Consider the following 26,444-nt stretch of genomic DNA (forward strand, 5'->3'; position numbering starts at 1 on the left):
CCATCGTACGTGACTCCATACCTGACAGCTCTCTAGTATTCCTAGACAACCTCCATATGCTCCTCTGTCGCCTTCTCCTCAACCTGCAAGCTCCCATGCGCACCCTGCAGTCGACCATGCTTCCTCATATCTCTAGCCGCAGAAACCGGCTGGAATATGTTTCTACTATCAAGGAAGATATTGTCAATGGCCTCTAGGTGCAGACTCTTCGTCTCGGGAAAGAAAAAGTACACCACTATTGACATCAGCATCACATGACCAAGGCAAATGAAAGATGAAGACAAGAACATACTCGGCACAAGCAAGACCAAATTGATGGCTGCATAAACGAAAAAATACTTCCAGCCCAAGGAGCTGAACCCAGTAGGCGTGACCTCAACAACCAGGAAGTTAAATGTCCACGACGACGCCGTCGACATGCCGGTAATCTGTGTCCGAACAGCCAGTGGTGCGATCTCGGAGCAGTAGAGATACGTTAAGCCGATGCACCCGTTAACGTAAAATAACACGTAAAGGAAAATGGATGCAACCGCGGTATGAACGGCGGCTGTATTGGATGGCTGGGAGATGCACCCTGCCATCACGGCCATGCATATGCCCATCCCACCAAAGGCGATAAGTAGCAATTTGCGTCGTCCAGCCTTGTCGATAGTCAGGGTGCCGATGGGGGCAATTAGCATTTTCCTGTTACCTTAGCACTAATTTCACGATGAGAAGCGATAATGAAGGAGGGGCACACCATGTGAAAAGAACCGCGGACATAAGCAACGATAGAGTCCCGTCCATACCAAGATAAGTCTCGAATATAGTCGATTGGTAGAAAGTTATCGCATTGGCCCCGCAGATCTGTTGCCCCATCTGCAATGAGACAGCGATGAACGCCCGGTTGGCGAATCGTGCCGGTCCGTTCCGAAAGATATCCTTAAAGGAGCCCTGTCCAGTTTCCTGAAGCGATGTTTCGATTTCTTCGATTTGGTGAACGATACCGGGGCTGTCGACGGATTCATCGCGGAGCATAGCAAGGACATTCCGAGCGTCGTCAATGCGACCCTCTTTGATCAACCAACGTGGCTGCCCTATTAGCATTCACGTATAACGTAATGGTGGGAGTTTAACGTACTGAATCCGGCCACACGGGAGCCCAGCATAGGGATACTAGACAGAGAAAACAAGGAACTGCAAGAGGAAGTCTCCAGGTCACCGATCCTTCTGTGAACGCGAGTCCATATTCCAGCCACCCGGCAAGTGCCAGCCCAGTACACAGAAAGATACTCTGTAGCATGACAATAAATCCTCTTAACCGGGGCTGAACGGTCTCACTCTGCCTGTATAAATCGGAATCAGCGTGGGAAAATCCAACTTGTACAATGGGAGTGGTCCTCATACCAATTCGGCCCAGTAGCAGTCACGCCACCAAAGCCGAATCCAGCAACAAACCTCCCGATGGTTAACTGTGGCAAGGAGAATGCACTCGACTGGAGTATTGAGCCGACGATTGTAATTACCAGACCCAGCATGAACGTTCTCTTACGACCAAGGATATCGCCCACGACTATACAACTAAGGGCACTGAAAAGACAGCCCAGGTTGAAGATTGCCGTCACCGTGCCTTTGATTCGAGAGTTCTCTGCTTCTTTGGAGCCTATCGTATTGACAGTGTCCATCTGAGGAAATGTGTGTACCCATGACTGCCGAGTTTCGATGCCCGATGTCACAGCCATGAGATAACCGAAGCAGATGTAGGCCGGGAGAATGACCGTACAGATGTGTCCAATGTTGAGCTTGGTGCCACGGCGGCCTAAAGCGGGCTTCATTTGGCGTATAATAAATGAATTGTCGGAGCACTAACCGCTAGACCAAAAACAATATATCGCGTCTAGTCAGACTAGCGACGGAGAGATTACTGTCCCAACATGAATTGTTGGAATAACTTGTTTATGCGTATATGGATGAGTGCTGGGAAGGGGAGGAGGCAGGAGAGAAGACTTCCGGCAAAACAGAATAGCTCTAATCGAAGGCATTAAGGGGGCCTCGCTTTTCCCTGGAGTCTGATGTGGCTATCAATGCCATTTCACCACCTTGCCAGACCCATATATTCTCGTCCGGGGAATCGGGGGCCCGTCTTCTGTATTGTGGAGGAAACCCGGAGGGGTTGTAGGGGCACGGGGAGCTTGAAGCCGAGTTATACCAAGCATAATATCCGTTCAGCGAGTTGGAAGCCTGGGATCGAGCGCGGTCCACATCATCTGTAGAAGCTTGGCTGTTTTGGATGATTTCACTGTCGATCCGGGCCTTTTCCGCGCCGGTCTGTCAAGTCCGCTGCTTTTCCGACAAGCGCTAGATAGGACGCACACGCGTAATGACGGACGGATCCTTGTGCGCTGATGAAGGCGAGGAAGCCAATTGGAAGATGAATATGCGACACTACCATGACGTTTCCCAGTTCCCATGTATTTGACGAATTTGCTCAAGTGAACAGCAGGCTTTCAGGAAACAAGGTATGTCAGTCGGTACACAGCTTGCACTAGACATGACCATAAATGTACCAACGCTAACTCAACAATTTTCAATGTAGAGCTTCATTTTGTAGCTGCTTGAGATTCACCTCAGTCTCCTTCAAAATTGGGCATTGGCGAGAAGTAAGACTACGATGGGCGTAACGCGGACTGCAAGTTGGGGGTTTAGACTCAGGCTGCCTCCAAGTTGCCGATGTGAATTGCTTACGATGACCATAAGGAGTGACCGGCAGATCGCCGCAGTCAATGCTAGGCTTTACTCAGAGGAACATCGTGTCAAGGGATACCACCGCTTCGCGTAAGTCTATTATTATTCCTATCGAAAATCTGCAGTTGCACAACATGGCTGTCCTGTCACATAAAAAGCGTCGATAACCCAGTTATCCTATTGATTCGCTGTTTGGTCTAGCTTGCCCTTGACCAGATTAGCTAATAGCAAATCACGATTTCCCTCAACCTTTTTCAGGTCGACTTGCGATATCCACCCATTGACATTCTTTTTTAAGCCGTTCACTTGTTCCTTGGATCCCAAGTCAAATTTGTTCACCGCCATATCGTCGAGCCACGATTTCAACGCCGGACCCAGATGATCCATGAAATGGGTAAAGTCTCCCCCTCCCCCAAGAGTATTTGTCATTATCGGCCCTGTCAGTGCCCAGCGCAGACCGAGACCGGACGTGACGGTTTTGTCTATATGCATTAGAATTGCCCGCATATCCCAGTGGGGAGGAAATTCAGTACTCACCAAGATCTTCGGCGGAGACAATTCCTCGTGTTACGAGACTGTACGCTTCGGCACAGATGGCGGCCTGTAGCCGATTGGCGATGAAACCAGGCGTTTCCTGATGTACGACCACCGGGTCTTTGTCCAGGCTTTTGTAGAAATTGTATGCACCTGTCACATAGTCTTGACTTGTTCCTGGATGAGGGACAACTTCGACGAGAGGCACCAAGTGAGGAGGGTTGAAGGGGTGGCCGATGAGGATTCGAGATGGGTTGTGGGAGCATTCAGTGACAAATTCTGACGAAGGAAGGCCGGAGGACGAAGATGTGATGAGGATATGAGGAGGTGTTTTTGCGTCCAACTGTGCAAATAGACGGCGTTTGAAGTCCAATCTCTCTGGTCCATTCTGATATGATTGTTAGTTATGGATGATGAGGTGCCAGATGAGGTCTGTGGAACAGTCTCTTACTTCTTGAATCAAGTCTAGGCTTCCGAGGTAAGGCTCAATGTCCTCGACGAATGTGTAATTCTTCAGACAAGCGGCAGGAGCAACCGTGGCATTCGGTACCTCAGAGCAATACTCCTGCAAGTAGTCGCGCAGCTTTGCCTCGGCTCCTGGCGCTGGGTCTGTTACAATCACTTTGAGGCCCTTGGCCAAAAAGAGTGCTGTCCAGCTGGCTCCGATGACGCCTGCGCCGATCACACCCACGGTTTGAATCGAGGAGGACATTGCAAAGTTCTGTGAGTCTGCGCTCTGCACATTGAGCCTGAAAAGTGTTTAGTATCTGTCCTTTAATATATCCACCAACGTCGTGTGGCAGTCTACCAGCCTCGATTCTACTTTGGTGGTGTTAAAATCACGGAATCTCTTTTCAATTACCTAATCGGGTAATATCCACCTCGGAAGGGGCCCGATGTTGATGACGACGATCTTCAGAAAAGGCCTTCCAGCAGTCCCATCGATCGGGATTCACGCGGCGTTCAACCGGTAATTGCTCGGAGTGACATAATTCATCAGGGGCGAGTTGCCACTTTGGGCCAGATCCAGCGGGTTCCGTGGTTTCGGCTTGCCGATACTCACACTTTCCGCGAGTTCGGGATGCCAATTTAAAACATCGGAATGAATTCAGATGGGGGACCCACGATGTTCAACGGTTTGATGGATCTATTGTGGAGAAAGAAAGTGAATGATAGCTGTATACTAATAGTCACTTTATCCTTGAGTCTCTAGATTCTCCCCTGCTTCACAAACGCTTTATCTTGCTAACACTCTTGGATCATTCGCTTTCCTGCATCCTTCTACCACACTTCACGATGGCTTCCCACGAAACGACGCCAAGTGCAGACATTTACGGTCCTGGGACCTTTGTCGATAAGGATTTCCTTCCCGCACCCCAAGATGCTAGTCGCATCTTCGAGTATATTGCCAAGCGCACGCCTGGGTTCACTCAAGACCTAGAGCTGTGGAAGACAGTCAGCTTCACTGGCTGCGAGTTGCCTGTTATCCCTGGCCCAACCAAGGCTCCTCTTGTCGCCGCTGCCCTGCATGCCATGTGTGGTGTTGTGGCCCACGAAATCGTCGAAGATCGCGACGGTACTGCAGCCCGCGATCAGACAGTGAAGGTAAATACCGATCACGCGGCCATTTGGCTGGGGACGATCTTTGCGGCGTCTGTCGAAGGAAAGGACATGTCTGAACTGGTCCGGTCGCGCAAGCTACCGTCCCTTTTCGAGCGTGATTTCGAGAAGGGTTGGCAAACAACGCCTTTGAGACAACGGTCGACTGCGATCTACAAGACCAAGACGCCGGGAGTTTGGTATCAGATTCATGGCTCCCTGGATGCCGCGCCTGTTCTGCGTGCTCTAGGGATGGATCCCGAGTACCCGGCCCAGACGCCGGACGAAGCCTACGAGTACATCAGTAAGCATGTCCAGCAGTGGACTGCAGATGAGCTCGAGATGCTCAACGTCAAGAACGGATTTTGTGGTAGTATCTGCTTTACGCCGCAAGGGTGGGCGGATACACTGATGGGAAAACGACTTGCAGAGCATCCGCTGGTCGGCTACTCGCGTCAGTCGCATGCGATCCCAACTCCACCCGTTCCTTTTGCCACGGTCGCGAACGATAAGCGGCCACTCGCAGGCATCAAGGTGATAGAGCTGGTGCGTATCATTGCTGGTCCAGTGATTGGCAGTACTCTGGCCGCACTTGGTGCCGACGTCATACGTGTCAACTGCAGTCGCTTGGTGGATCTCAATGTATGTTCCATGTCTTCTTTGGATTCGTTTGCAACATGGCGTATTAATTCGGAACCCAGGTCTTGCAACTCACCCTCAATGCTGGCAAACGCACCATAGATCTCGATCTGACCAAGGAGGAGGACAAGTCACGCCTGCGGGGACTCATCGAGGGCGCAGATGTCTTTGTCCAGGGCTTCCGCCCCAACGCAATCGCCAGAAAGGGATTTGGTGTCAATGATCTTCTCGAGATGGCCGGTAACCGTGGCAAGGGCATCGTCTATGTTGAGGAGAACTGCTACGGCCCCGACGGCCCCTACCACGAGAGACCCGGCTGGCAGCAAATCGGAGATGCGGCGTCTGGTTCGTCGTACGTGATGGGTCGGTCCTTGGGCTTCAAGGATGGGACAAGCGTCCTACCCCCACTGCCCATCTCTGATATGACAACCGGGCTTGTGGGAGCGTTGGGCGCACTTATGGCTCTCCGGGATCGCTCCCGACACGGCGGTTCGTACCGCGTGACGAGCTCGTTGGTCAAGGCTGATACAATTAATCTCGAGCCTGAGATCGGGCTCTACTCGCCCGAGGTTGTTGAAAGATGCAGCCAGTTGTTCAAGTGGGGACACATCGGGCCGTCGCAGTTTGTAACAGAAATCTTGCTGGTTGTCATGGATGGGTGGAAGAGTGTCTTCCCTCAATACTTCAAGGCTGGTCCTGAATCGCTGCTCTCCAGCTTTGGGGAAGGACCCTGGGGTGAGATGGAACTCTTGAAGCCCGTGGTTCAGTTGAGTGACCCCAGTGTAACGCCTCGTTGGCTGACACCGGCTGTGCCTAATTGCTACCATGATCGTAACATCAATTGGCTGTGAATCTTAGATCCTGATGCACCCATAATTTGGAGCTTCAAACCCATCTTTGACACATGCAATCGCAGGGTAATCGCGGCGCGTTGCATCCATTCTTTTTGCAATATACTAGCGTTAATTTCCTTTCTGTATCACAGACCATTTTGGTTTTGTCTTTATCCAAAGAATGTAAAGCGAACCTCTTCTTCGCCACTCCGCGGGGGCTTTTTCGAGATTTGTAAACTGTTGCCAGTAGGTAGCCGATCGGCACCGTACACTGTTGACGCACAAAGGAGATGACACGTCCTTAAGGATCAATGCCTAGGCCTACAGGCTCCAACTTTGAGTGAGCGGTGTGTCGTCGCCGAGCTGCGCGAAGAACATGGGCCAATTGTTCCAATCGAAGGTATAGTTCTCCACTATTCCCAAATCATCTCCTATGATTGGTGGACACTCTTGAGCACACATGACGAAGTCCTGCATGGATGTGTTCTCATGAGCTCTGTCAATTGGTAACGCTTCAGAGGGCCCAATATTCGTTATTGATTCCCGCCTACCAATGCTCTTATCAATCAGATTTAATGCAGAACGGCATCTCGATGCCAGCGTGGTGTGTTTCTCGTAATCCTTGAGAATGTTTCGAGCATGTTGCAGAATGTCCTGCAAGCTAGCCGCAGAAAAGTACTCGACAAGCTGCGGGGATGACTGGGCGGCAAGCAAGTTTGTTACAGCCATATAGACGTCTTCCTGGGTTAGCTGGTAAATTTTGCTTCCTTAGGGGAAAGTGCAACGTACATGAGACAGTATACCAATTGGATGGTAAGATATACGCTTGTTTCTGCCCGGGGGAGTTTCGAAGGATGAATTCAATCATGTCGACGGCCGCCTTTGTGCAGTTCACCTGGCATTGGAAAACCACGTGGGGCATAATCTGGTCATCGTCTGCATAGAGACCGGTACTGGGGGCACTTTCTGCCTTCTGTTGATGGATCTGTAGAAGCAATATCCTGAACAGCAGAAGCCGGACTGAAAGATACCTTCATGTACAAGAGACGTCAGTGGTCATGTTTATGACATGTTTGTCAAGGTCGGAGTAACAGACCTGGCTCGTAGGATATTTGCTTCACGAGTGATGTGCTTGGTTGGCGTTGGATCTTCCAGTTCCGACGGCATCTGGAAGAAGGGGTGCAGGCCGTGAGCCCAGTGTTTCAGAGCAGAATCGATGCGAAATAGGCTCGCGAATTTATCGAAAAGCACAGCGCGGCTCCCCTCACGGTCGTTGCGATTTTCGGAAACATGATGTCGCACCGTGCTATCATCGATGGAGTAAAATGTCTCCAGTACTTCTGCTATGATGTGATGTAGTCGGCAAAATGACATGTAGAAGTTTAGTTTCGATGGTAGACTGGCGGTTACAGTATCACTCCCGGATTCCTGGAAACTGAGCACTAGCGCGTTCAGCCCTTCTTGTGCGACAGATCGAGGAACCTTAAGGGGGCAGCCGAAAGTCATGGCACAGATTCTAAAATCGCTTCAGCGTATACACTGAAGATTCCAGCTCCGGTATCATACCTGTCCATAATAACGCATCCATTCCAGACTTGGCACGCTAGGTCTCGGTCTTTTGGGTTGTCCATCCCCTCCGTTGTTTCGGGGATATGTAATCCGAGTTCCTGGGCGACATGAATTGCAGTGCCAATAATCCGAAAGCACTTCTGGGGCTCTTTCTCATGCTGAAGATAAACAGCGGTGAGTAACAGTATCTGGATAATCTCGATGTTGTACATGTCCATCAGGTTGTACGACATCAGCGCCTGAGCTCGGTCGAAGAACACAACCGAGGACTGGTAGCGGTCGAGCGGGGTTGCCCCTTGAGATGCGACACAAGATGTGGCGAACATGAGATTCAGAAGGCAATGTAAGACGGTCTCATCCATTATCAGTTCACCGTCATGAACCCATAGGGTCTCGTATGCGTTCTCAATTGAAGGTCGGTCTAGCCAGGGGTAGGCGCTGTCCACGTAGTCCCAATAGAGGCTCAGAAGCTTGTCTGCCTGCTTCCTTGGAGGAACCGCAAATTGCACATCGGCGTTTGCTTTCTGGGTGCGTTTTTGCAACTTCGGCAGACATCTCAGTGCCTTTGGTAGAACTGGGGTCCGGATTTGTCTTTGGTTGGTAGGGGTACTTGCTGCGCCCTGCTGACTTCCGACATCTTGAAAAAAGTGTGCACCACTGGATGCACCAAATAAGCCGCCGGTCGGGACAGCTTCACTGAAGCTACTTGCAGCATCGTCATTATCATTGGCTTGTGCTTGTGGGTAGTCTTCCGGTAGTTGCTCAGTTGTGCGGCTGGACTGCTCACTGATATCACCCTCACGGTATTCACAGGCTGTGGTATACGAGGTTCGTTTCCGTCTCAAGCAGGGACCGCAGACTAATGCACGATGAGCCTAATTTAGTTCTCCACCACGTGTGACAAGCAATGTTATTGGCCTCTCTTACTTGGTCTAGCTCCGTCGCACTTGGTTTTCCTGGCCTTGCATACATTGCAGGCAATTCTGATCTTGGCCCGTTTCGGCTTGGGTTCTCTCAAGGCCTCGCCATGTGGAGAAGAGTGGCCGGCATGGAATGAGAACATCATCATGCGAAGAGTAAAACAACATTCTTGGAAAAGGACGAGATTCCGAAATTTCATCCGAAGTTCTCGTATCCATCCCGTGCGATTATGTCATCCGCTTCCGTTCCCGATTTGGTAATCCGAGGTCTAGCGGATCCTCGGCATCGATTATGAACCGGTTACCAGAAGCCCGAGGAATTAAAACTTGGAAGAATCGGTAAGCCGGTGGAGCACGATTCTGAATGGTAGATACTTAATCGCTCAATATGTATTAGTACGGAAGTTGAAGTGGCCGTTGAACAACGCGGGTCCCGAGCTTTCCGGCTACAGCTCATGATTTATATATCCTAGCAACTGAACATCTTCATTTGGCTCTCACTATCACTTCTCAATTCGAACTTTTAACATCACCACCACCCACGCTACTAAAACTCAACATACATAGTATCATCACGATGGCACCTCGACCTGACCCTCCCGCAACGGGACGTGTTTATTTCCTCGATGTTGGAATCTCAGAGTCCGAGCCCAATGGACGTCTTCTAACCTGCAAGCCCGATGGCTCGGAGTTCCGCGAGCTGATCACACAACTCAACACCATGCCCGACGGTATTGCCATCGACTCTGCCCGCCAGTATATCTATTGGAGCAATATGGGAATTCCTTCCGCCGATGACGGGTCCATTCAGCGCTGTGATCTTTCAGGGAACAACATAGTCACAATCATCCCGAAGGGATACACCCACACTCCGAAGCAATTGATCATTGCTCCGCGATCCCAGAAGCTGTACTGGTCTGATCGCGAGGGCCGGAGAGTGATGCGAGCGAACCTAGATGGAAGCGAGGTTGAGGTACTATACAAGGCCACTTCAAGCGAAGGCACGGACACTCCGGCTGTGCTCGACTGGTGTGTGGGCATTGCAGTTGACGAGGAGGCACAGTTGGTATATTGGACACAGAAGGGTCCGTCAAAGGGCAACCTTGGCCGGATTTATCGGATGGGGGTTGAGATGAGACAGGGAGAGTCAGCGGAGTCGCGGACGGATGTTGAATGTCTTATTAGTGGTCTTCCCGAACCCATTGATTTGGAATTGGATCACACTTCGAGGACGCTGTACTGGACGGATCGTGGAGATCCACCTCGTGGAAATACAGTGAATTCGGTGGATCTTTGCATTTCGCCTGTGAATAAGCTGGAACCAAAGATTCTGGTGCGCAAGCTTCATGAGGGAATTGGAATTGCCCTGGATACCAAGAATAAGCGTATGTTCTTTGGGGACTTGGGCGGCTCGTTGTACACTGCCGATTTGGATGGGTCGTGCAAGAACACCATTGTGGCTGATGTTGGGGGTGCGATCACTGGGGTGGCGTATGTTGGGGAATAGAGTATCATATAATTTAGATAGAAAGCGTTGTATATAGTATAGATATGGCTGTTTTATCACCCTCCTCTATGTTAGCTGCCTACGTGCTGCAGCTTCATTTATAAACATACATCATTTAGCATATATTGTTGCATCTAATAAACTATAGTATTGCACATGCTTTCCAGCTGTATATTTCTTGACTTGACCAATAGACCCTTCATCAGTACGAATATTTAAAGTGAACATTCTCTCTATCTGTCTGGTCGACGTCGGAATCCGTCCGGCCACTTGTGATTGTAACCCCATCCTTCGTGCGATTCAAATATGCCGCATAGAGTGCGAAACCGAGCAAGAGAAAAATCTCAACACAATATGCGACCAGCATGGCAATGATCCCGGATGTATATCGGGGTGCTTAATCGGACTTGAAGGCAAACGGCCCAACGATATTTCCAACACAGTACGAAATGAAAAATATAGCATTCGTAACCGATCGCTTGGTGGTCCCTCCTGTATTTGCTGTGATGAGAGACATGATCATTGCGAATGATGCGGTATAAGTACTCGTATGCTAAGATAGAATTAGCCCCCATCATAAATCTGCTGTTTCTGGACGTGTTATACCCAGTAGCAAACAAGTAGAGCTATTTTGTGGTCTCTCGATATAGTATGGATCCCAACTGCCCCCGCCAGAGCGGGACACACATATATAGCACCGACGATACACCTCTTCTGCCCTGGAAGCCATCGCTGGATATACATGGCAGACACGTTGGACACCAATATTACCATGCCGTACGGAATCTGGAACAGTGTCGTGACAAAATTCGAATATCCGAACCCCTCGATGATGAGACTCCCAAAGTTACTCGCCGCCCCGTTGACGACTTGCGTGCAGACGCCACAGAGGAAGAAGAACCACGTTTTGGGATCCGCCAGGGCTTCCCACATCTGGTACATTTTGATTTCGGACACCCTGGTGCCGGAATGTCTGGGGCCGAGACGGTGGACGGCGACGTATTTTTCTTGTGCGTTGAGCCAGCGACTGTGCCATTAGCAGCGGTATACCTAAACAGAAGGAGAGACAATTTACGCAGTAGACGGCCCATCCGCAAGAGTAAAGAACATAAATATTCCCCACACAGAAGATATAGCACCAATGATAATGAATTGGTACTGCCAGGACACCAGATTGCCTTGGATATGGCCGATAGCAAATGCCAACAGCCCTCCAAACGCATTTGCAATACCAAGAAAGGTGGACCACCATCCTATTCTAATCGGCTGTTCCTCAATAGTATACCATGTTGCTGTGATGAGAAGATAGGCTGGTGTGGAGCATGACTCGAGAGCACCCAGGACAAATCTCAGACCGAGAAATGGTTGAAAATGCGTACATGCCGCCAGAGCCATAGTCACTCCGCCCCAGATGAAGATATTGACAGACAGCCATTTGGCCACGGAGAGTTTCTGCATGGCAAAAACAGAAGGGTATTCAAACTGCCCATGTCAGTAAAGTATAACGTCTACAGGTTGGGCCGATAGCAATACGGCGAGATACCCACAGTAGAACATGCTCCCTGTCAGAGTTAGTATGTTATCGTATGGAAGTCGGCTGCCCATACCCAACCTACTATACTCAGTCCCTTTTAGATGTAAATCTCCTTCCAGCCCAAAAACAGCGGCATAGCCCATCATGACTTTATCGATGTAGGTAATAAGATATGTGATGCAGATGAACGGAATCACCACCAAATCGACTTTCCTGATTACCCGACGTAGGAGAATTGGGTCGAACTGTGCTGGCCATTGTGTTTCGTCTAACTTTTGATCCTGCTCCACTGACTCGAGATGATCTGTAGTTGTTTTGGGATCATTCATATTTCGTGTCAATTATGCTAGATATCAGAGATGAACGGTTGAGCGGATGCTCTTAGATTATCGTCCCCGTGTACATGGGTTGTTTTATATAAGCATTCCGATTAAACATTCCTTCCAGTTAACAGGCCAGAGAGAGAAAATGCAGTTGAGAAACACCCCGCATCAGTGACCATCTTCTACTCACCGCTGGCCAATTGCTCTGCCAATTCCTAGTACAGTAGCCCGGGGCCCCGGAATATCAATTGTGGGGACTGGCCGAAGCTAGTCTGGGCGGATATGTTTGTTATTTGCTAGGGAACCGGACCACAGGCGAGGTGGCTGCTTTCTTAGAGTTAGCAGCGGAATGTGATCGCGAGAATTCTTTCTTATTGTGCACTCACTCCAAGCATTGGCTGTGCATTTGTCTGATTCTGGCATATCCGCGCCGGAAAAGTGATATATCGGAGGCTTTTCCGCTCCGATACCCACTTACAAAAGTCTTAGTTGGTCAGCCTGGGTTGAGGAAGAGGTATAGCACAGACTGGTTGGAAAGAAGATAATATTGACAGGCATTAGTGAAATGACAGAATGAGGCGCTGATTTAATTACTTTCCGTAAGATGTATGTGAGCTGCGTTCGAAGGTGTTTCTGGTGTTTTTGGCGTTTTCCAGTGAAGCCGCAGCAAAGCTTGATTCATGTGGCAGTGTGAACATCAGGTTTCAGACAGTAAAGGTCGAAGAAGTTCAGTATCTATTTTATGCGAGGAATTTTATCAATGGGTCCATCAAGCACAAATCTTGCATTTCAAACAAGCGTTGTGATACCTGATTATAACGTGCGGAAAAGCACCCGAATCCGCCCCTCGCCACGGTCGGATCTATCAACCCTTACCATCATTGCAAATACGGGCTTCCCCATATTTTGGATTTCCTACGACCCCCACACATGAAGCATTATCCCCAGAATAAACTCTGAGATGCCTCCTATAATCCCGGGGTTTCCTCCTTGTAACGAGCCCAATTTGCCTCATCACCACAGCACCTGCAATGGAGCCTTCTGTCTCTTTTGACTCTCTCCCTCTGCAGAAGGACGGTCCCCACGGAAATGCCTGGGGCCTTTTTGGTCCAACGGACCAGCTAGGTATGCTGAATCGCCTCAGACCCGAGACAACGAGGGAAGCAGCAAAAGAAATCATCGATGGGGTGCGCGTATCCACCGACTGGTCACTGAACAGTATGCAAAAACCGTGTTTTGGCCGTCCAAAACTCGACCACGTCGTGAAGAACAAAGCCCCGCGTGCTGTCAACGATGACAGCCTTGCTTTCAATACACAAATTAGCTCTCAGTGGGACGGATTCCGGCACTATGGGTACCAAAATGAGAAGATTTATTTAAACGGGTGTACTCTGGAGGAGACTAAAACTGGGGATAGAAATGGGATTCATGGTTTGTTTCATATCCTTGTCCGACAACTGCATGCGGTGCTGATCCTCTCAGTGTGGGTTGAAAATGGGGGGATTGTAGGACGCGGCGTTCTCCTCGATTACTCCTCCTGGGCGGAAGCACAGGGGATATCAATCAACTGCTTCGCTACCACATCCATCCCTGTCTCTACTCTAAAGGACGTCGCCGCTTATCAAGGAACATCATTCAAAAGAGGAGACATCCTATTTATCCGCACAGGCTGGACCCGTGCCTATGAAAAGCTGTCCGCAGAACAGTGCCAAGAGCTCGCCGATCACAAGATCCCACCGGCTATTGGTGTCAAATCATGCGAAGACACTCTGCGCTGGATCTGGGATGAAGGCTTCGCAGCTGTTGCGGGGGACATGCCCAGTTTCGAAGCATGGCCGTGTCAGAATACTGATTTCTGATTGCATGAGTGGCTGCTCGCGGGCTGGGGCCTCCCCATTGGAGAGTTGTTTGATCTGGATCGATTAAGCCAAGAGTGTCGGAAGAGGAACCGATGGAGCTTTTTCTTCAGTAGTGTTCCGCTGAAGGTACGGAATTATTATATTATTCGGGATTCGATGCTAACTAGTCTAGGTGCCTGGTGGAGTTGCTAGTCCACCTAATGGTGTTGCCATCCTCTGATTAGCCCCTCACTACGTCGAAGAAGTGATTCCTGTAAATATGATATCATAACGAATCACAATATCTAATAATGGATACCACTTATTCATTGGTAGGAGGAACAAACAGCCAGCGTGGCTTTGGACATATTGCAGAATTGACGAACAGCGAATATCCAACATTTAATTCCTGACAAGTTGCGGCTGCATCAACATATTCCAGACGACTTCTAGTGCCTAGGGACACTAGCTGTGGGGTTCAGGGCAATTGCAATCACCGTGGCCCAACACATATTCACCATAGTCTTGGTTACATACTTCGCACTACATTAAATCAGAGAGCTTTATCAACAGGCACCGATTCCATTTATTCCTCTCCTGCGGATTTGAAATAAGAGTATTCACTTCGCATTGACTAATAGTATGATGTGATTTCCAGCTCCTATACAACATTCGACACAATCAGTCGATTCAAAGACAAACAAAATATGCTAACGCCCTCCCTTGCAGCACTGCTGCATCCGGACCTCGCCGGATAACTCCAAAATCCCAAACGCCGTTATTTGCTATTCTTCTTCTTCTGCTGCTCCAAAATGTCAATGTAGACGTGGCCCAGAGGTCCAGCCTCTGGGCTCCATCCCCCATGTTCGACACGATACTTGTTATTACTGTCCAGCATCTCGACGATGTTCACGCGATTGCCCTGGCGATTATCCCAGTGCAATTCGCAGATCTTCTCCTCGTCGTGGAAGAGGTCCAGCCGGCCCTCACTGCCGCGGCGACCGCGAGCACAGATCTCACCGATGCCGTACGAGGGGATGGTGATTTCATCAATCTCGTCCTCGGTGAGGGACTGTCTGCGGTTATTGGGGTCGTGGAATTCACCACTATCCAATGAGATTATCAGTTAGTATACCAGACAAGGACACAGTTGAGGTGATTTAATTAAACAGTGAAAGAGACGACGTACCCTTCGATGACGGTGTGACGGACGGAGATCTCGCCCTTGTCCAGGTGGTCCCGGATGTGGAAGGAGACCCATTGGTCGTCCATGGGGCCGGCTGCAGGCATCTTGAATGAAGCAGGGCAAAAGGTGAGTAAAAAGGGTAAGTAGATCTATGTATGCTGTGATGCTTTGTGGATGATTGGGGGGGGAGAGAAGAGCGAGTCGAGCAGCTACCGAAGGGGCTATTTATTGCTTGAGGCCCGGCTGTGGGGTGATTGAAGAACGGGTATTGGCAAGGGCTGATCAGTTTTCCATTTGTTGGATGAATGAACGGAGAGGAGACCAGAGACAGAGGGCAGAGCAGAGAAAGAGGATCAGATGACGGCAGGGTGGGTTGATGTGGTTGGCCCGATGGTGGGCTGATCCACGGATGGAGAGCTGCAGATGCTGGGATTGTGGAGGTGGGCCGGCAAGTGACGGGCTGCTGCTCACTGCCTTCTTCTGCGAGTCTATTGTGGTGTTACTTGGTGGCGTCATGGCCCGTGGTATCTTTGTCACTGGCACCGATGGCATCACCACTTTTCTTGTGCAGCAGCTGCTGCTGCTTAGGTTTGCTTCGCCTGTTACCCCCGGCTTGTCTTCCCCGCACCACTGGGCCAATAATCACCAGTTGCGGTTCCAGGGATCGGCAGAGCTGTCGATGCCGGTCCATCCTCTTAATTGGATGTCATCTCGCCTTTTTCCCTTGGTGGAAAGACACCTGGTCTGGAAAATTGGCCAAAGAGACCTGGCCAGAAAGTGTTTCAAGTTGGCGAGTCTTCAATCGACTACAAAGTTGTTTCTCCGCCCCTCGTAATAATGGGACCAACCAGCTCGGTTTCATCTATTGGCCTGGGTCTCCAAAGTACCTGGCTTCTGAACCACTGGTATCTTCTTATTACTTTTTTAGGATGTGATGCCTGCAGCTCTCCCTTGGACATGCAGGAGTCGTGGCGGGTGCTGATAGGAGGGCAAGACTCAACGTCGAGGGCTAGATTCTGCTTCATTATAACTCACAAATAACAGGCTGCGTTGATCGGAAGGAGTTGTGCATGATGTAGACAACGGCGCCTCTCTTTGCACGTCGCCAGGATATGTATACCTTTCACTTGCATGCCCTTAGAAGTCAATGCATAGCAAAGTAGTAGTGGAGAGTGGACTCGTAGGTTGCCTGCCATCCGAGACAAGCACACCAATGCAAGCAGGAATTGACCGAAAGCTAGGGATGCACCTACACATAACTTACTTACCAGACCATCACCGGATCGGGGCATGATCATCTACGACACTCCATGCACTTGCAGTCTTCTAGCAGCAAATGTCTGTCTCAGCCGATCGGATGAAGATCCGCCCGACCCAACGTGACCACTTGCCTGCCTTTGTCCGGCCACTGATGATCCTTCCCCCTCATTCAGAGTAGTACTAAGTAAGTAGAAACCATGTTAGGGATCGGAAGACTCATTTAACCAGATGAAGGGTAGATCGTCAAGGTCAAGTCCCCGCGCAACAGATACGACGTCCGGCCGTCTACAGCGCGAATGAGCAGCATACTGCTCGGGACGGTCGCGCAGGCCAACGACTCATGCAGGCGACGTCAGCTGGTAACATTGCAAATTTACGAGAGAGAGACCGACGATAAACTGCTATTTGGAACAGTGTGAACTTCTAGATGCCAATCTGCCCACCCGATGCAGTAGATGAAGGGCTCTCGAAACAGCGTCGAAAAGAGGTCACGTGCCCACATGCTCTCCTACAGAATGGGAGTATCATCCTAGGCATCAGCCAGAGAAGGATAGTAACCTACCCCCTCTTGCTTGTCCGAATTGGTCAGGAACATTCGGGACTGGAAAGCCAATTCTGCGTGGATGGCACGGCTGCTCCCATGTCACGCGGGAGCGGCTTGTTGCGGTCCAGATGCAAGGCAGAGGCGGGGATGGCTACTAATTAGTTTCATCTGCCCCATTGCTCGATACTCACTGGTTCTGGATGCATGGGTCGCATCGGATGAAGGGGGTGACACTGGCAATATGCTCACCCCGCTCGAGAAGGTAGAACTGCATCAGATTCCGGTCAGTCTCTGCAACAATCAGCGAATCAAAAGCCCTTCAATTACGGACAACCTTCGTATCTTGCATAACCAAACGAAGTACAACTGAAGCGAACGATCGAGTGGACACATCACTTGTGTATCGTGGAAGGAGTTACGGTTTACAAAGCCCGGAAGGGCAAGTCGAGGGTGGAAGTGTAATGATGCGCATCGCCTGTCAAGGGGCTTCGAGGATATTATACATGCGTGCAAGTAAGAGAAGCCATTGCATCGGACTTCTTGCTCTATATTAAAGCGAATAATTCTTCTAATCGCCGCTTTGCGATCACCTAATACAAGGACCGCAGGCGCCCCTTGTTAGGGGAGGATGCCGTGACCAATCGAAATCTGAGCCTTTCAGGCTTCATAGTTATAGCAGAGGTATCCTCCAACGGGGTTCATCACGTCGGCTACCGTGATATTCGGCAGTATATCGAATGTGGTCATGGTATAATTGAGGGTTGTCTGCGGCCAGCCTGATGCGGGCTCGACATTGGCCGATTCATTGATGGCAGGGCCACCCATGTCCCACAGACGCTTGGCGGGATCATGCATCTGCCACCGGTACCACAGACGGTCGATGTAGCCATGGTGCAGATAGAAGAGCGGGTCACCCGGCGAGGTCTTTACATCCTCCATCTAGTGTTTTACGTTCGCGTCAGTTCATTGGAGACGACCCCCTTCACGTCAGGACAAGCGGGCACTCACCACTCCACCAACCGCCCAGTGACCTCCTCGGTGAGGCGTGGCTGCAATGCAAGCGAAGTATTCGTCGTAGCTGTCGAATGTATTGCAGTGAGCGACTGCCGCACCAGTAGTATTCAATATCGCCTCGTAATTTCCCCAGCTGCGGTTCATGCAGAACACCGTGTTTTGTTCCTGGGGACCAATATGTTCCGTGTAGTAGGCGAAGGCCCCATCGGTCACACATCCATCAGGTTCCGTCCCATTGCCACCAAACGCATCTGCATCCCACATCTCCGACCGGAACAAATTCCCGGAATCCGTGTCGTATGCCTCGTTCCACCATCTCCAATCTAGTCAGCTTCCTTCCTTCTTGTGCCAATGAGAGGGGGGGGTGGGGGCAAAACCTACGCCATTGGGCCGGTATAGCCACACTGCTCCTTCAGCAATGTTTCATATACATGCAGGAAGTATCGGTGCCAGGGCAGGAATTGACCCTATTCTGTCAAATTCGGCTCTGCCACTGTGTATCGCGAACGAACTCACCACACTATGGATAATGTCACCCACCGGGGTGTCGGTAAGGGCACGATGCAAAGCCTGCAGATCGCTGAAGCGGTTCGTGGTGGCCTCTAGCCCCGTTTGCGCAGGAAGATCCATCAAACAATTGACTCCCTTGAGATAGCTTATTTGTTCAACCTTGGTCATATTCCGCCACTCCTTTCGAATGCTCATCTTCTCTGGCGTACATCCGCCTGAGAACAACCCTGGATCAAGGCTGGTCACAGCATCAGAAGCTGGTGTTTCGCTGGTAGAGGCCAGCCCGATGGCGGCCAAAAGCCAAAAGGCGGAAAGCATTATGTTTAACGTATCGGGTAGGATTCTAGCCCGCCGGCCGTCGATATAATAAACAACAGATAGAAAGGAGATGCGACGACTTCTCTGTCAACGACGATCCACTCGGCTTCCGCCCCAAAACGAAATCGGCGAGGAGGAGACGCGGCAGCTTATGTCTGTCCCATCGCAGATAGTTCGATCGGTCTTCATTCTTTAGCTCATGCTGATTTCGGCCACCTCTCCTTACCGACATCCCGAAATAACTGGATAACCCACTGTTCAGACAGCCATGTCCAGCTTCCAAGATTGCGATAAAGATATTCCAAGCGTCTACCAACCGATTGACCAGAAGGTCCGCGCCTCGGCCTTGGTGGAGCTGTGCTGGTTTGGCGACATGTCTGGTTTTCCTGTTTGGTATGCGATGTGCATTCCAGTGACAGATCGCCCAGCCACGGCGGGCATGTAAACTCAATTGTTCTCGCTTTGCGAAATTAGTTCGGCTACTACTGTCGCACCTGGGGGTGGATACAAGCAAGCTTTCGCCTATACGGAGCCGTCGGCGAACTACGCTAACGCGCCCTCTGGCAGTCAACAACATCCAATTCCCACTCGATAAGCTTTGAGTCTTCATTCCCGCGCCGTCGCAAAATATGTGGCTGAACATTCCGCCCTGCATCCCTGCCATCTCTCATTTGCGAAGGCCGGTTGTCAACACTAGCGAACCCATGCAAGCCAGTGTCGTCGACAGCGAAATGGGCACATCAAAAAAAGGCATCCATCCCAAGGTCTCTTCTCCAAACCATCATTTGACTCTCAATTCGCCGTGTTCTGGCTCTCCTTCATTATATCTTCATCTCGCTACTTTTCCAAAGAACAGGAGCGAGCTGCCGGTGATTGATAGTGCAGTCTGCGTCGAGCTCACAACCCCTGGTACAAAGGGAATGCACTCCGGTCATCCAACTACGTGAGGGCGGCATGCCATGCGGTTATGTCTTGGATGGGATTCTGCCAGTCTTGCCAATGGAAAACACATCCGACTATGCAAAGAGATAGTCAGACTTCAGACTAAGGCGCAGCGAGATCACAACGTGATGCAGCTCCTCACGCCGCATGCCTTTACAACAACATCCGTAGTACAGACGAGTCAGAGTCAAGGGTCTTTGAACACTGCCCGTCGACAAGTGTGGTCTAGGGCAAGCATTCTATGAGCGAGCCCCCAGCCAGAGTCTTCCAACGTGGAGCATGTCGACATGCATATTGCCCATCATGGCTGGGCTGGTGGCTTCAATTTGTGAGTGAACCTAGCCAAGGGTCAGAACGAGGCCTGTTTCGGCCAAAGTTTAAGGCGCTTATAAGCAACGCACTGAGATGTATGCCCAGCTGGGTACAGCACACACGCATCGCCTACTGCGCTTGAATACTCCAGCCACACCTATGCTTAACCCTTCTAGGCGTACGAGGAGCGACCAGTGCATAGGGCTCACCCGGTCTATGTATCGCAATTCCTTGGATAACATCCAATTTTGAGCCGTTCAAACTTCCAGTGTCACTGCAATGGCATGTCATCAAATCACCACTGGTGATTGTAAGCTCATCTGGCTCTGTGGAGTGGGAGGTCCGAACATAGTGAAAGCTTCCAGAGTCTGACGCCAAATGCCCGTGTCCCAGTCGTTGTGCATCAGAGTTTCAAGATATACAGCATGTTCTGGCTGCATGGGTAATTGACTGGGTGTCCAGTGGGGCTGTGAGTCGAAAATGATCGAAGGGGGCGGGCCCTGCCATGAGACAGGGGGTCGAGGGGGACCATAAGCCTCGCTCGGATGTTGCACCACATGACTGATACTACACTGGCGCTGCGCCTCACTTTTGCTTTTCTCAAGCCATGCCACCATGCTTATCACACGGCAGTTCGACCAGATATCATCCCCAAGAGAGAGAGAAGCAATCTTCCGCATTGTGGCCAGAACATCCTCGTGGACGCGCCGACTGTCTATCTCTGGTGTGGGATGGTTGTAGTTTCCAAATAGCAGGCTTACCTTGGCAAGAACCAGCATCACATACCAAAGAGTATAATATGAGGAAGCCGGCAGGTGCACCGCCACGTCCGCTGGCACCTGGAGGTACGTGGCAAGAACCCGGTGAGCGGATGCCGTAAGATGCTGCAGCCGATTAATCTCCCGAAGTCGAAAGACATCTCTGCGGCGCTGCACTGCTTGACCCAAGGTCAAGGTGGTGAGTGCGGTGAGCTCCAGACGAAGGGCCCCTTGTAATCAGATGGTTAGTTTTCCCGAGATATGGGCATGTTTCTGGAGGTGCCAGCAACTCACAATTGTCACACGAGGCGAGGCGTGATAGCTGGTCCTCGGTCTGTCTCTCTTGCCGCTCGATGGATTCTACAATCTGCTCCCATGACGCATCTCGAGGGTGGTAGGAGCAGAGGCATACGTCCTCATCGAAGACACACTGCGTACGTCGCAAGAAATTGTTGGAGAGGATATAGTCCCCCAGGAGGACATCGCTGGGGTATTCGGGTTTCCGAGCAAGATCCTCCACACACTGGGCAATCCATCTGGTGTGTCTCATCGTCACCTGTCGGCGAAATAAAGTCGAGCTTCGGGGTGATTGTTAGTCGGAATGCCCAGCGTTGAAGAAAATAACTGAAGTCACAGGCAACACTCACGTGCAACACAGGTGGTAGCAGCCTAGCAGAGCCCTCTGCTCCGTGGGATTCGAATGATGGCGTTGGTTGTCCGCGGGCTCTGGAGGGATAGGCTGCATCCGGATGTTCTCGTCCTTGTCGATGCCCAAATCGACGACCACCATGTGAGCCATTTCAAGTAGCATGTACTTATGGATATGCGGGGTCCGCCAGTGATAATGAAACCATGCGCAATGAACGAGGAGCCCCAAGAGGAGATCGAGATTGCGCTCGCCCTTAGCGACTAGACGAGTGGCCGCCGTTTCGCGAACGAGAGCCTCCAGTTTGTGTTGCAGGAGGGGTTTGTGTTCCATACACACGGTGACGATGCACAGCAGGAGGAAAGGCGAGCGCTGGCGGAGGACCTCGATCTCCATGTCGGAGGACACCATGACGAAGGGGAACTGGGCCATTTTCTGGGTCCGGAACTTGTCCATAAGCTCATCAGCCTCGCGTAGGGTGACCAACCCGCCGAGAACGGGATCCCCCGATGCCTCATCGCTCGGTCGAGAGCTTTCCCGGCGGTGGTAGAGTCGCGGCGAGTCTGGTGGCTGCGTGGACGGAGTTGCACTGGAGAGACTGCCGTGGTGGGACGATTCACCTTGCTAGGTACGGTTAGAGCACGCCTTGTTGGGAACCACAGTAGCAAGATGATGGGAGGGGGATAGAAATTGCATACCTTCTGGCCCAGTTGCGCTGCCAGATTATCAATTTGCTCCTGAAGGGCATCAATGCGGGTCTTCCTGTGGTGGCGGAGGAAAGATCAATCAGCCAATGGTTGGTAGCCGGGAATATATGCAGTAGTAAGTAGTGAGTAGTAAGTAGTATGTGATAGTGATGATAAGGCTGGGGTTGTAGATCATGCTGGATGCAGGCTAATCGGGCAGTTTGTGCAATCAACATGAAAAAGAAAAAAAAAAGATGAATAAATAAATAAAGAAATAAATAAATAAATTAATTGATAAACGAAAGGAAAAGAAAAGAATAAAGGAAACAAAAAAAAAAAGCAAAAAATGTAGAATGAAAGGCGAAAACATAGAGCGGCCAAATGCACACTAACCACTACCATTATACACTTCTTTACTAAGTAGTACTCACCTGGGACGGGTGACATGAGGGGACTCAGGCAGCGAACATGGCTGGCCCAAACGGGTGCAGCGGACGCACGTGCCCGTGGGGGGAACAGGCACGCAGCGGACTTTCAATCGGACACATCGGACGCACGCATGGCGTCGCGGTGGCTGCTTGCGATTCATTTGCTCCCGCAGCAAATTGTGGGTTCGTCACCGTCAGAGCCAGGCACGATGCAAAGCACGTTGGGGAAAAGGGAGGGAGGGGTTGGACGTGGCAAGAATGGGGGGAGGAGAAAGTGGGAAGATGCAGGGGGGAGAGAATTGTGGTTGTCTGGCTTGCTCGCGTCGAGTAGTAAGTTACTTAGTACCAATTAGTGCTGACGGGATTATTCCTAAAGGAAAACAAGAAAGAGGAAAGAGGGAAAGTCACATGAGACGGGCCCGCGCTTCCCTTTCCTCTCTACTGCTTTACTTCCCCTTCTTCTTCTCCCCATCTCTATACATTCAAATCATTCTCTCTGTCTCTCCCCCATTGCCATTGTTCTGGGTATATTCTGTCACCTTCTTATTTCCAACTGCATCTCACCCCCTTACCGATTCCACGACATTAGTACCTCTTTGCGTTACAGGATCCCCGCCAAGGGCCACCAATCCAGAGGCTGCTCTAAGCGGGAGGCTGCACTAGAACCTCCCCCTAGAGATGCGGCATCGGTGCGACCGAGTCAGAGTCGGAGCAGGAATCGGTCACACTGACTATTTGAGCACTAGACGGACGACGGTCCAGCTCGTCTGGCCAACGACAATTCCTGATCAACTTCGCTCACACACTCCCTTTATCAATCTCTGCTTTTTTAGGGACGAATCAACTTGTTCAACCAGCGATCGGCTTTTCTGGTCTAGCCGTCTGGAGAACCAGACGAACTGGTGGATCACCGATCGCTGTCACGCTCCACTCTTCCACTCCATGGATCCAGCTCTCGACATAGTAGACAATTGTTCGGGTCATGTGCTGTAGCTCTAATCTTATTTGACTTATCACACCAGCCATTTAGACCTTCTTATCTGACAACTCCTCACGTTACGGGCGCATACTGGTAGCACGATCAGCTGCTCAAGAGTCACGACGGGATACTGCAGTGTCCGGTCGGCTCTTATGCGTGAGGAGCGACGTGAAACATTTAAACATAGGTATGAACCTTACATTTGCATTGATGAGCCCAGTAACCATCCTTGGATTGTTGTTCCACCCATATGTCCCTTCGATTCAAGACCTTCACCACCTATCCATGGGTGTCATGAGCACAATCCCGGACTATCCCGTTGTGATAAGGTTCTTACCCCGTAGCAGAATGGACTGTTCATGGTTATACTTTGGAGAAACAGCTTATCCTGCCTGATTCTGTGGGTACACAAACTATACTCGTCCCTCCCTTGATCAGACTTGTTCTCGCACCTCCCCTAGATCCGCATTCCTCGGCAACATTTATTCGAGCATTAACCTTAGCCTATTGCATCACCAGAGCGGTTCTATATAATGTCCCGTACAGTTTCTTTTACGAGATACCCTCCAACACCTTGATTCGTCCCATCGTAGATTCTTGAGCGACCTTCAAGTCATTCAATCATTACCCACTGAGCCCTTACTCCGACAATATCTATACACAAGGCCAAATCGTACAGCATGAATGAATGGACGGTCAAGACGTACGAGGGAAAACAGAATCTCTTTTCTCTTCCCACAGCTTTCGGGACGACACTGGTCGCCTGGAAAACGGCCTGACACCCAGGTAACTTCCCAAGACAGCTCATTAATCATAGTACCATCATGTCTGGGGTGAACTTGGCCTGGATGACGTTCACTGATAGCGTGCAGCTAGAAGAGACTGTGATGGCCATGGCTGCTCTACCTGTGGAACACCAGGCAGTGCTCTGGGCGCTCGCTGATCGTATGACGCATCGTTTCGGTCTGTGCCCGACTTGTAGAGGCGCCGACGTAATCGCCAAACAGGCCAAACGCAGTATGTTTCATTCATTTCATTGCTAATCGGACGGCCTACCCTATCCACCTTACTGTAGACCATGAAGGTCAGCCAGTCTTGCTCGCACCCACTAGTAAACAGAAAGCCTCGAATGTCTCAAAATCTTCTCGTTTCAGCTATTACAAAATGGCACAGCTCACGATCGAAAGGCGAAAGCAATCTCCATACCGCAGACTTTGTCCGGGGCACGATGAAACACAGAAGGTTCTGCTAACGGAAACCTTTTCCCTCTGAACCGGGGACAATATGTCCAGTGATAACACTCTGAAGTCGGTCAGGGGTGGCGAGAGTCATGGGTATCCCGTCCGGTATGGGCTGCCAAAGGGCTAAAGGCTCCATCAATGTTTTTGACAGCCGCCCTACGTTGGCATCCTCATCATGCCATAGCGGGCATATGCCATCCGAACATTCCCCGGGTCAAAGTCCTGTGCTTACGACGCCCGCAGGTCTTCCAGACAGCAGCACTGTGGGCCAAGCCACAACAACGTCGGCGGGGAGAGAAGATGAAACAGTGGTGGCTTTACCACCGGGCATGTGGTCCGTTTGTCGCGAGATGCTACCGCAACACGACTGGTCTCCTGGCGGAGTGGAATCATGTCTGGGCTAGACCCAGTGGATCTGGGTCCCAGATCAAAAGGCCAGGCTTCGGTCGTCGCCGTTGATGCGGGGGGGAAAATTAAGCGCGCGATGAAAGCATCTAGGCAAGGCAAAGGAGGCTATCCACACCGGACATATGCTTATTCCGTCTCCCGTCACGTGCACGTGTCCCGGTCGTGAGTCGATTCCAAACACGGTTTAGCTTGTCTCGTAACCTGTGCTTTCGCTCAACATGGCACCCGCAGCATTCAGGAACGTCGTGGACGCATCTGTGAGATTCGCTGAACTATCTATACACGTCACCGGCCACTCGAAGATCTATTCCAGAATGCAAGCATCATCCGCTCTACCCTGCATGAGGTCGAATCGGAGGAACTATAACATCAGATGCAGTAGCATTGGAAACCATGGTATAATGCAGGCACGCTGCGGATAGCTTCGCGTTCACGTGGCATCACGGGTCAAGAGCATAGAAGCATTCCTCGTCTTTCTTGTCCGGTGTGTGTGAGTGAGGATTTTACCAATCATCACATATTATGCAGCAGCTGGTCAGAGGAAGCCTCAGTAGAATCCTTCTTGTGCGCAATCACCAGATTCGGCCGACCGGCCAGCCGTTCAAAGCTGTCCTTGAAATGATATGCGATGGTCACCAGCCTTGGTACCTAGATAGTATCAACACCCCAGTCCGTGTTATTCTCCATATCCTGCATCTCAAATCTTTCGGGGGTGTTGTGTGACGACCAGCTGGCATAACGGTTCTCAGGGGGTTATAAGACGAAGGGTGAACGAGGAGGGTCGAGGTGTCGTTCTTGTATCGATGACCTAAATTCTCATAAGGATCGGACCGTCGAGGAAGAGTAACTGTCAGTGGTCACTGGCATTAATCTCAGGAGGTATAGAGTTCCAGCGTCCTTCACTTAGTATGGACTGTATGCCCTTCATATGGGGATGTAGTCTGTGAGATGATTGCACATCTTGACTGTTGAGCCAATGTTTGCCTGGAAGGCTGAATGCATAGGAGCTTGAATGCGTCGAAGAAAGGAAAATGTGTATGAAAGCTTTTCTCCGTGAAGATGTTGCGGCTTAATGTTTCCGCCCGTGCGGGTATCTGGAGTGGCGCGGATCGGCGAGAAGATCTACACAATAGGACCTCATCCACTCGACGTGATTGATCATGCTCCCGCTGGCAAAGAACATCTGCTTGTA

At 50.7% G+C, this 26,444-nt stretch overlaps 12 protein-coding genes across 12 annotated transcripts; 4 read left to right on the top strand and 8 right to left on the bottom strand.

Annotated features, from left to right (window-relative positions):
* Window positions 1–41: 41 nt before the first annotated feature.
* Window positions 42–1,814, bottom strand: BO87DRAFT_458033 (sugar porter family MFS transporter; the record flags this gene model as incomplete). Its single annotated transcript, XM_025628847.1, has 5 exons — window positions 42–235; window positions 293–684; window positions 740–1,071; window positions 1,121–1,325; window positions 1,387–1,814. 5 exons carry the CDS (start codon window positions 1,812–1,814, stop codon window positions 42–44), a joined length of 1,551 nt encoding a protein of 516 aa, XP_025480762.1.
* A 1,022-nt stretch (window positions 1,815–2,836) lies between these two features.
* On the bottom strand, window positions 2,837–4,042 carry BO87DRAFT_405848 (3-hydroxyacyl-CoA dehyrogenase). Its single transcript, XM_025625961.1, has 3 exons — window positions 3,710–4,042; window positions 3,262–3,646; window positions 2,837–3,206 (listed from the first exon to the last, which is right to left on the bottom strand). The coding sequence occupies exons 1-3, from the start codon at window positions 3,968–3,970 to the stop codon at window positions 2,902–2,904; spliced, it is 951 nt and encodes a 316-aa protein (XP_025480763.1). The 5' UTR covers window positions 3,971–4,042; the 3' UTR covers window positions 2,837–2,901.
* A 393-nt stretch (window positions 4,043–4,435) lies between these two features.
* Window positions 4,436–6,412, top strand: BO87DRAFT_375492 (alpha methylacyl-CoA racemase). The gene is made up of 2 exons (XM_025623055.1): window positions 4,436–5,499; window positions 5,559–6,412. Exons 1-2 carry the CDS (start codon window positions 4,555–4,557, stop codon window positions 6,345–6,347), a joined length of 1,734 nt encoding a protein of 577 aa, XP_025480764.1. The 5' UTR covers window positions 4,436–4,554; the 3' UTR covers window positions 6,348–6,412.
* A 238-nt stretch (window positions 6,413–6,650) lies between these two features.
* BO87DRAFT_305903 (uncharacterized protein) lies at window positions 6,651–8,967 on the bottom strand (the record flags this gene model as incomplete). Its single annotated transcript, XM_025619341.1, has 5 exons — window positions 6,651–7,066; window positions 7,119–7,360; window positions 7,426–7,845; window positions 7,896–8,757; window positions 8,826–8,967. 5 exons carry the CDS (start codon window positions 8,965–8,967, stop codon window positions 6,651–6,653), a joined length of 2,082 nt encoding a protein of 693 aa, XP_025480765.1.
* A 285-nt stretch (window positions 8,968–9,252) lies between these two features.
* Window positions 9,253–10,374, top strand: BO87DRAFT_375495 (YncE family protein). The gene has a single exon (XM_025623056.1). The coding sequence runs from the start codon at window positions 9,396–9,398 to the stop codon at window positions 10,323–10,325; it is 930 nt and encodes a 309-aa protein (XP_025480766.1). The 5' UTR covers window positions 9,253–9,395; the 3' UTR covers window positions 10,326–10,374.
* A 153-nt stretch (window positions 10,375–10,527) lies between these two features.
* Window positions 10,528–12,188, bottom strand: BO87DRAFT_395936 (MFS allantoate transporter; the record flags this gene model as incomplete). The annotated part of the gene is made up of 5 exons (XM_025625217.1): window positions 10,528–10,721; window positions 10,767–10,878; window positions 11,013–11,352; window positions 11,401–11,807; window positions 11,859–12,188. 5 exons carry the CDS (start codon window positions 12,186–12,188, stop codon window positions 10,528–10,530), a joined length of 1,383 nt encoding a protein of 460 aa, XP_025480767.1.
* A 938-nt stretch (window positions 12,189–13,126) lies between these two features.
* Window positions 13,127–14,261, top strand: BO87DRAFT_405852 (uncharacterized protein; the record flags this gene model as incomplete). Its single annotated transcript, XM_025625962.1, has 4 exons — window positions 13,127–13,613; window positions 13,665–13,984; window positions 14,051–14,167; window positions 14,214–14,261. The coding sequence occupies exons 1-4, from the start codon at window positions 13,214–13,216 to the stop codon at window positions 14,259–14,261; spliced, it is 885 nt and encodes a 294-aa protein (XP_025480768.1). The 5' UTR covers window positions 13,127–13,213.
* Window positions 14,262–14,360: 99 nt separating this feature from the next.
* Window positions 14,361–15,805, bottom strand: BO87DRAFT_375496 (aegerolysin family protein). The gene is made up of 2 exons (XM_025623057.1): window positions 15,210–15,805; window positions 14,361–15,126 (listed from the first exon to the last, which is right to left on the bottom strand). Exons 1-2 carry the CDS (start codon window positions 15,308–15,310, stop codon window positions 14,799–14,801), a joined length of 429 nt encoding a protein of 142 aa, XP_025480769.1. The 5' UTR covers window positions 15,311–15,805; the 3' UTR covers window positions 14,361–14,798.
* Window positions 15,806–17,523: 1,718 nt separating this feature from the next.
* On the bottom strand, window positions 17,524–18,986 carry BO87DRAFT_26614 (tyrosinase family protein). The gene is made up of 4 exons (XM_025618888.1): window positions 18,541–18,986; window positions 18,406–18,491; window positions 18,019–18,340; window positions 17,524–17,949 (listed from the first exon to the last, which is right to left on the bottom strand). The coding sequence occupies exons 1-4, from the start codon at window positions 18,850–18,852 to the stop codon at window positions 17,668–17,670; spliced, it is 1,002 nt and encodes a 333-aa protein (XP_025480770.1). The 5' UTR covers window positions 18,853–18,986; the 3' UTR covers window positions 17,524–17,667.
* Window positions 18,615–19,776, bottom strand: BO87DRAFT_26694 (uncharacterized protein). Its single transcript, XM_025618889.1, has one exon. The coding sequence runs from the start codon at window positions 19,514–19,516 to the stop codon at window positions 18,878–18,880; it is 639 nt and encodes a 212-aa protein (XP_025480771.1). The 5' UTR covers window positions 19,517–19,776; the 3' UTR covers window positions 18,615–18,877.
* Window positions 19,777–19,917: 141 nt separating this feature from the next.
* BO87DRAFT_433894 (uncharacterized protein) lies at window positions 19,918–22,757 on the bottom strand (the record flags this gene model as incomplete). The annotated part of the gene is made up of 5 exons (XM_025627683.1): window positions 19,918–21,094; window positions 21,159–21,442; window positions 21,512–22,134; window positions 22,209–22,272; window positions 22,741–22,757. 5 exons carry the CDS (start codon window positions 22,755–22,757, stop codon window positions 20,397–20,399), a joined length of 1,686 nt encoding a protein of 561 aa, XP_025480772.1. The 3' UTR covers window positions 19,918–20,396.
* A 1,286-nt stretch (window positions 22,758–24,043) lies between these two features.
* On the top strand, window positions 24,044–25,303 carry BO87DRAFT_458042 (uncharacterized protein; the record flags this gene model as incomplete). The annotated part of the gene is made up of 2 exons (XM_025628848.1): window positions 24,044–24,620; window positions 24,912–25,303. Exons 1-2 carry the CDS (start codon window positions 24,428–24,430, stop codon window positions 25,301–25,303), a joined length of 585 nt encoding a protein of 194 aa, XP_025480773.1. The 5' UTR covers window positions 24,044–24,427.
* Window positions 25,304–26,444: the final 1,141 nt, after the last annotated feature.

The sequence above is a fragment of the Aspergillus neoniger genome, assembly GCF_003184625.1.
Source record: "Aspergillus neoniger CBS 115656 unplaced genomic scaffold BO87scaffold_12, whole genome shotgun sequence".
NCBI classification, from domain to species: Eukaryota; Fungi; Ascomycota; class Eurotiomycetes; order Eurotiales; family Aspergillaceae; genus Aspergillus; species Aspergillus neoniger.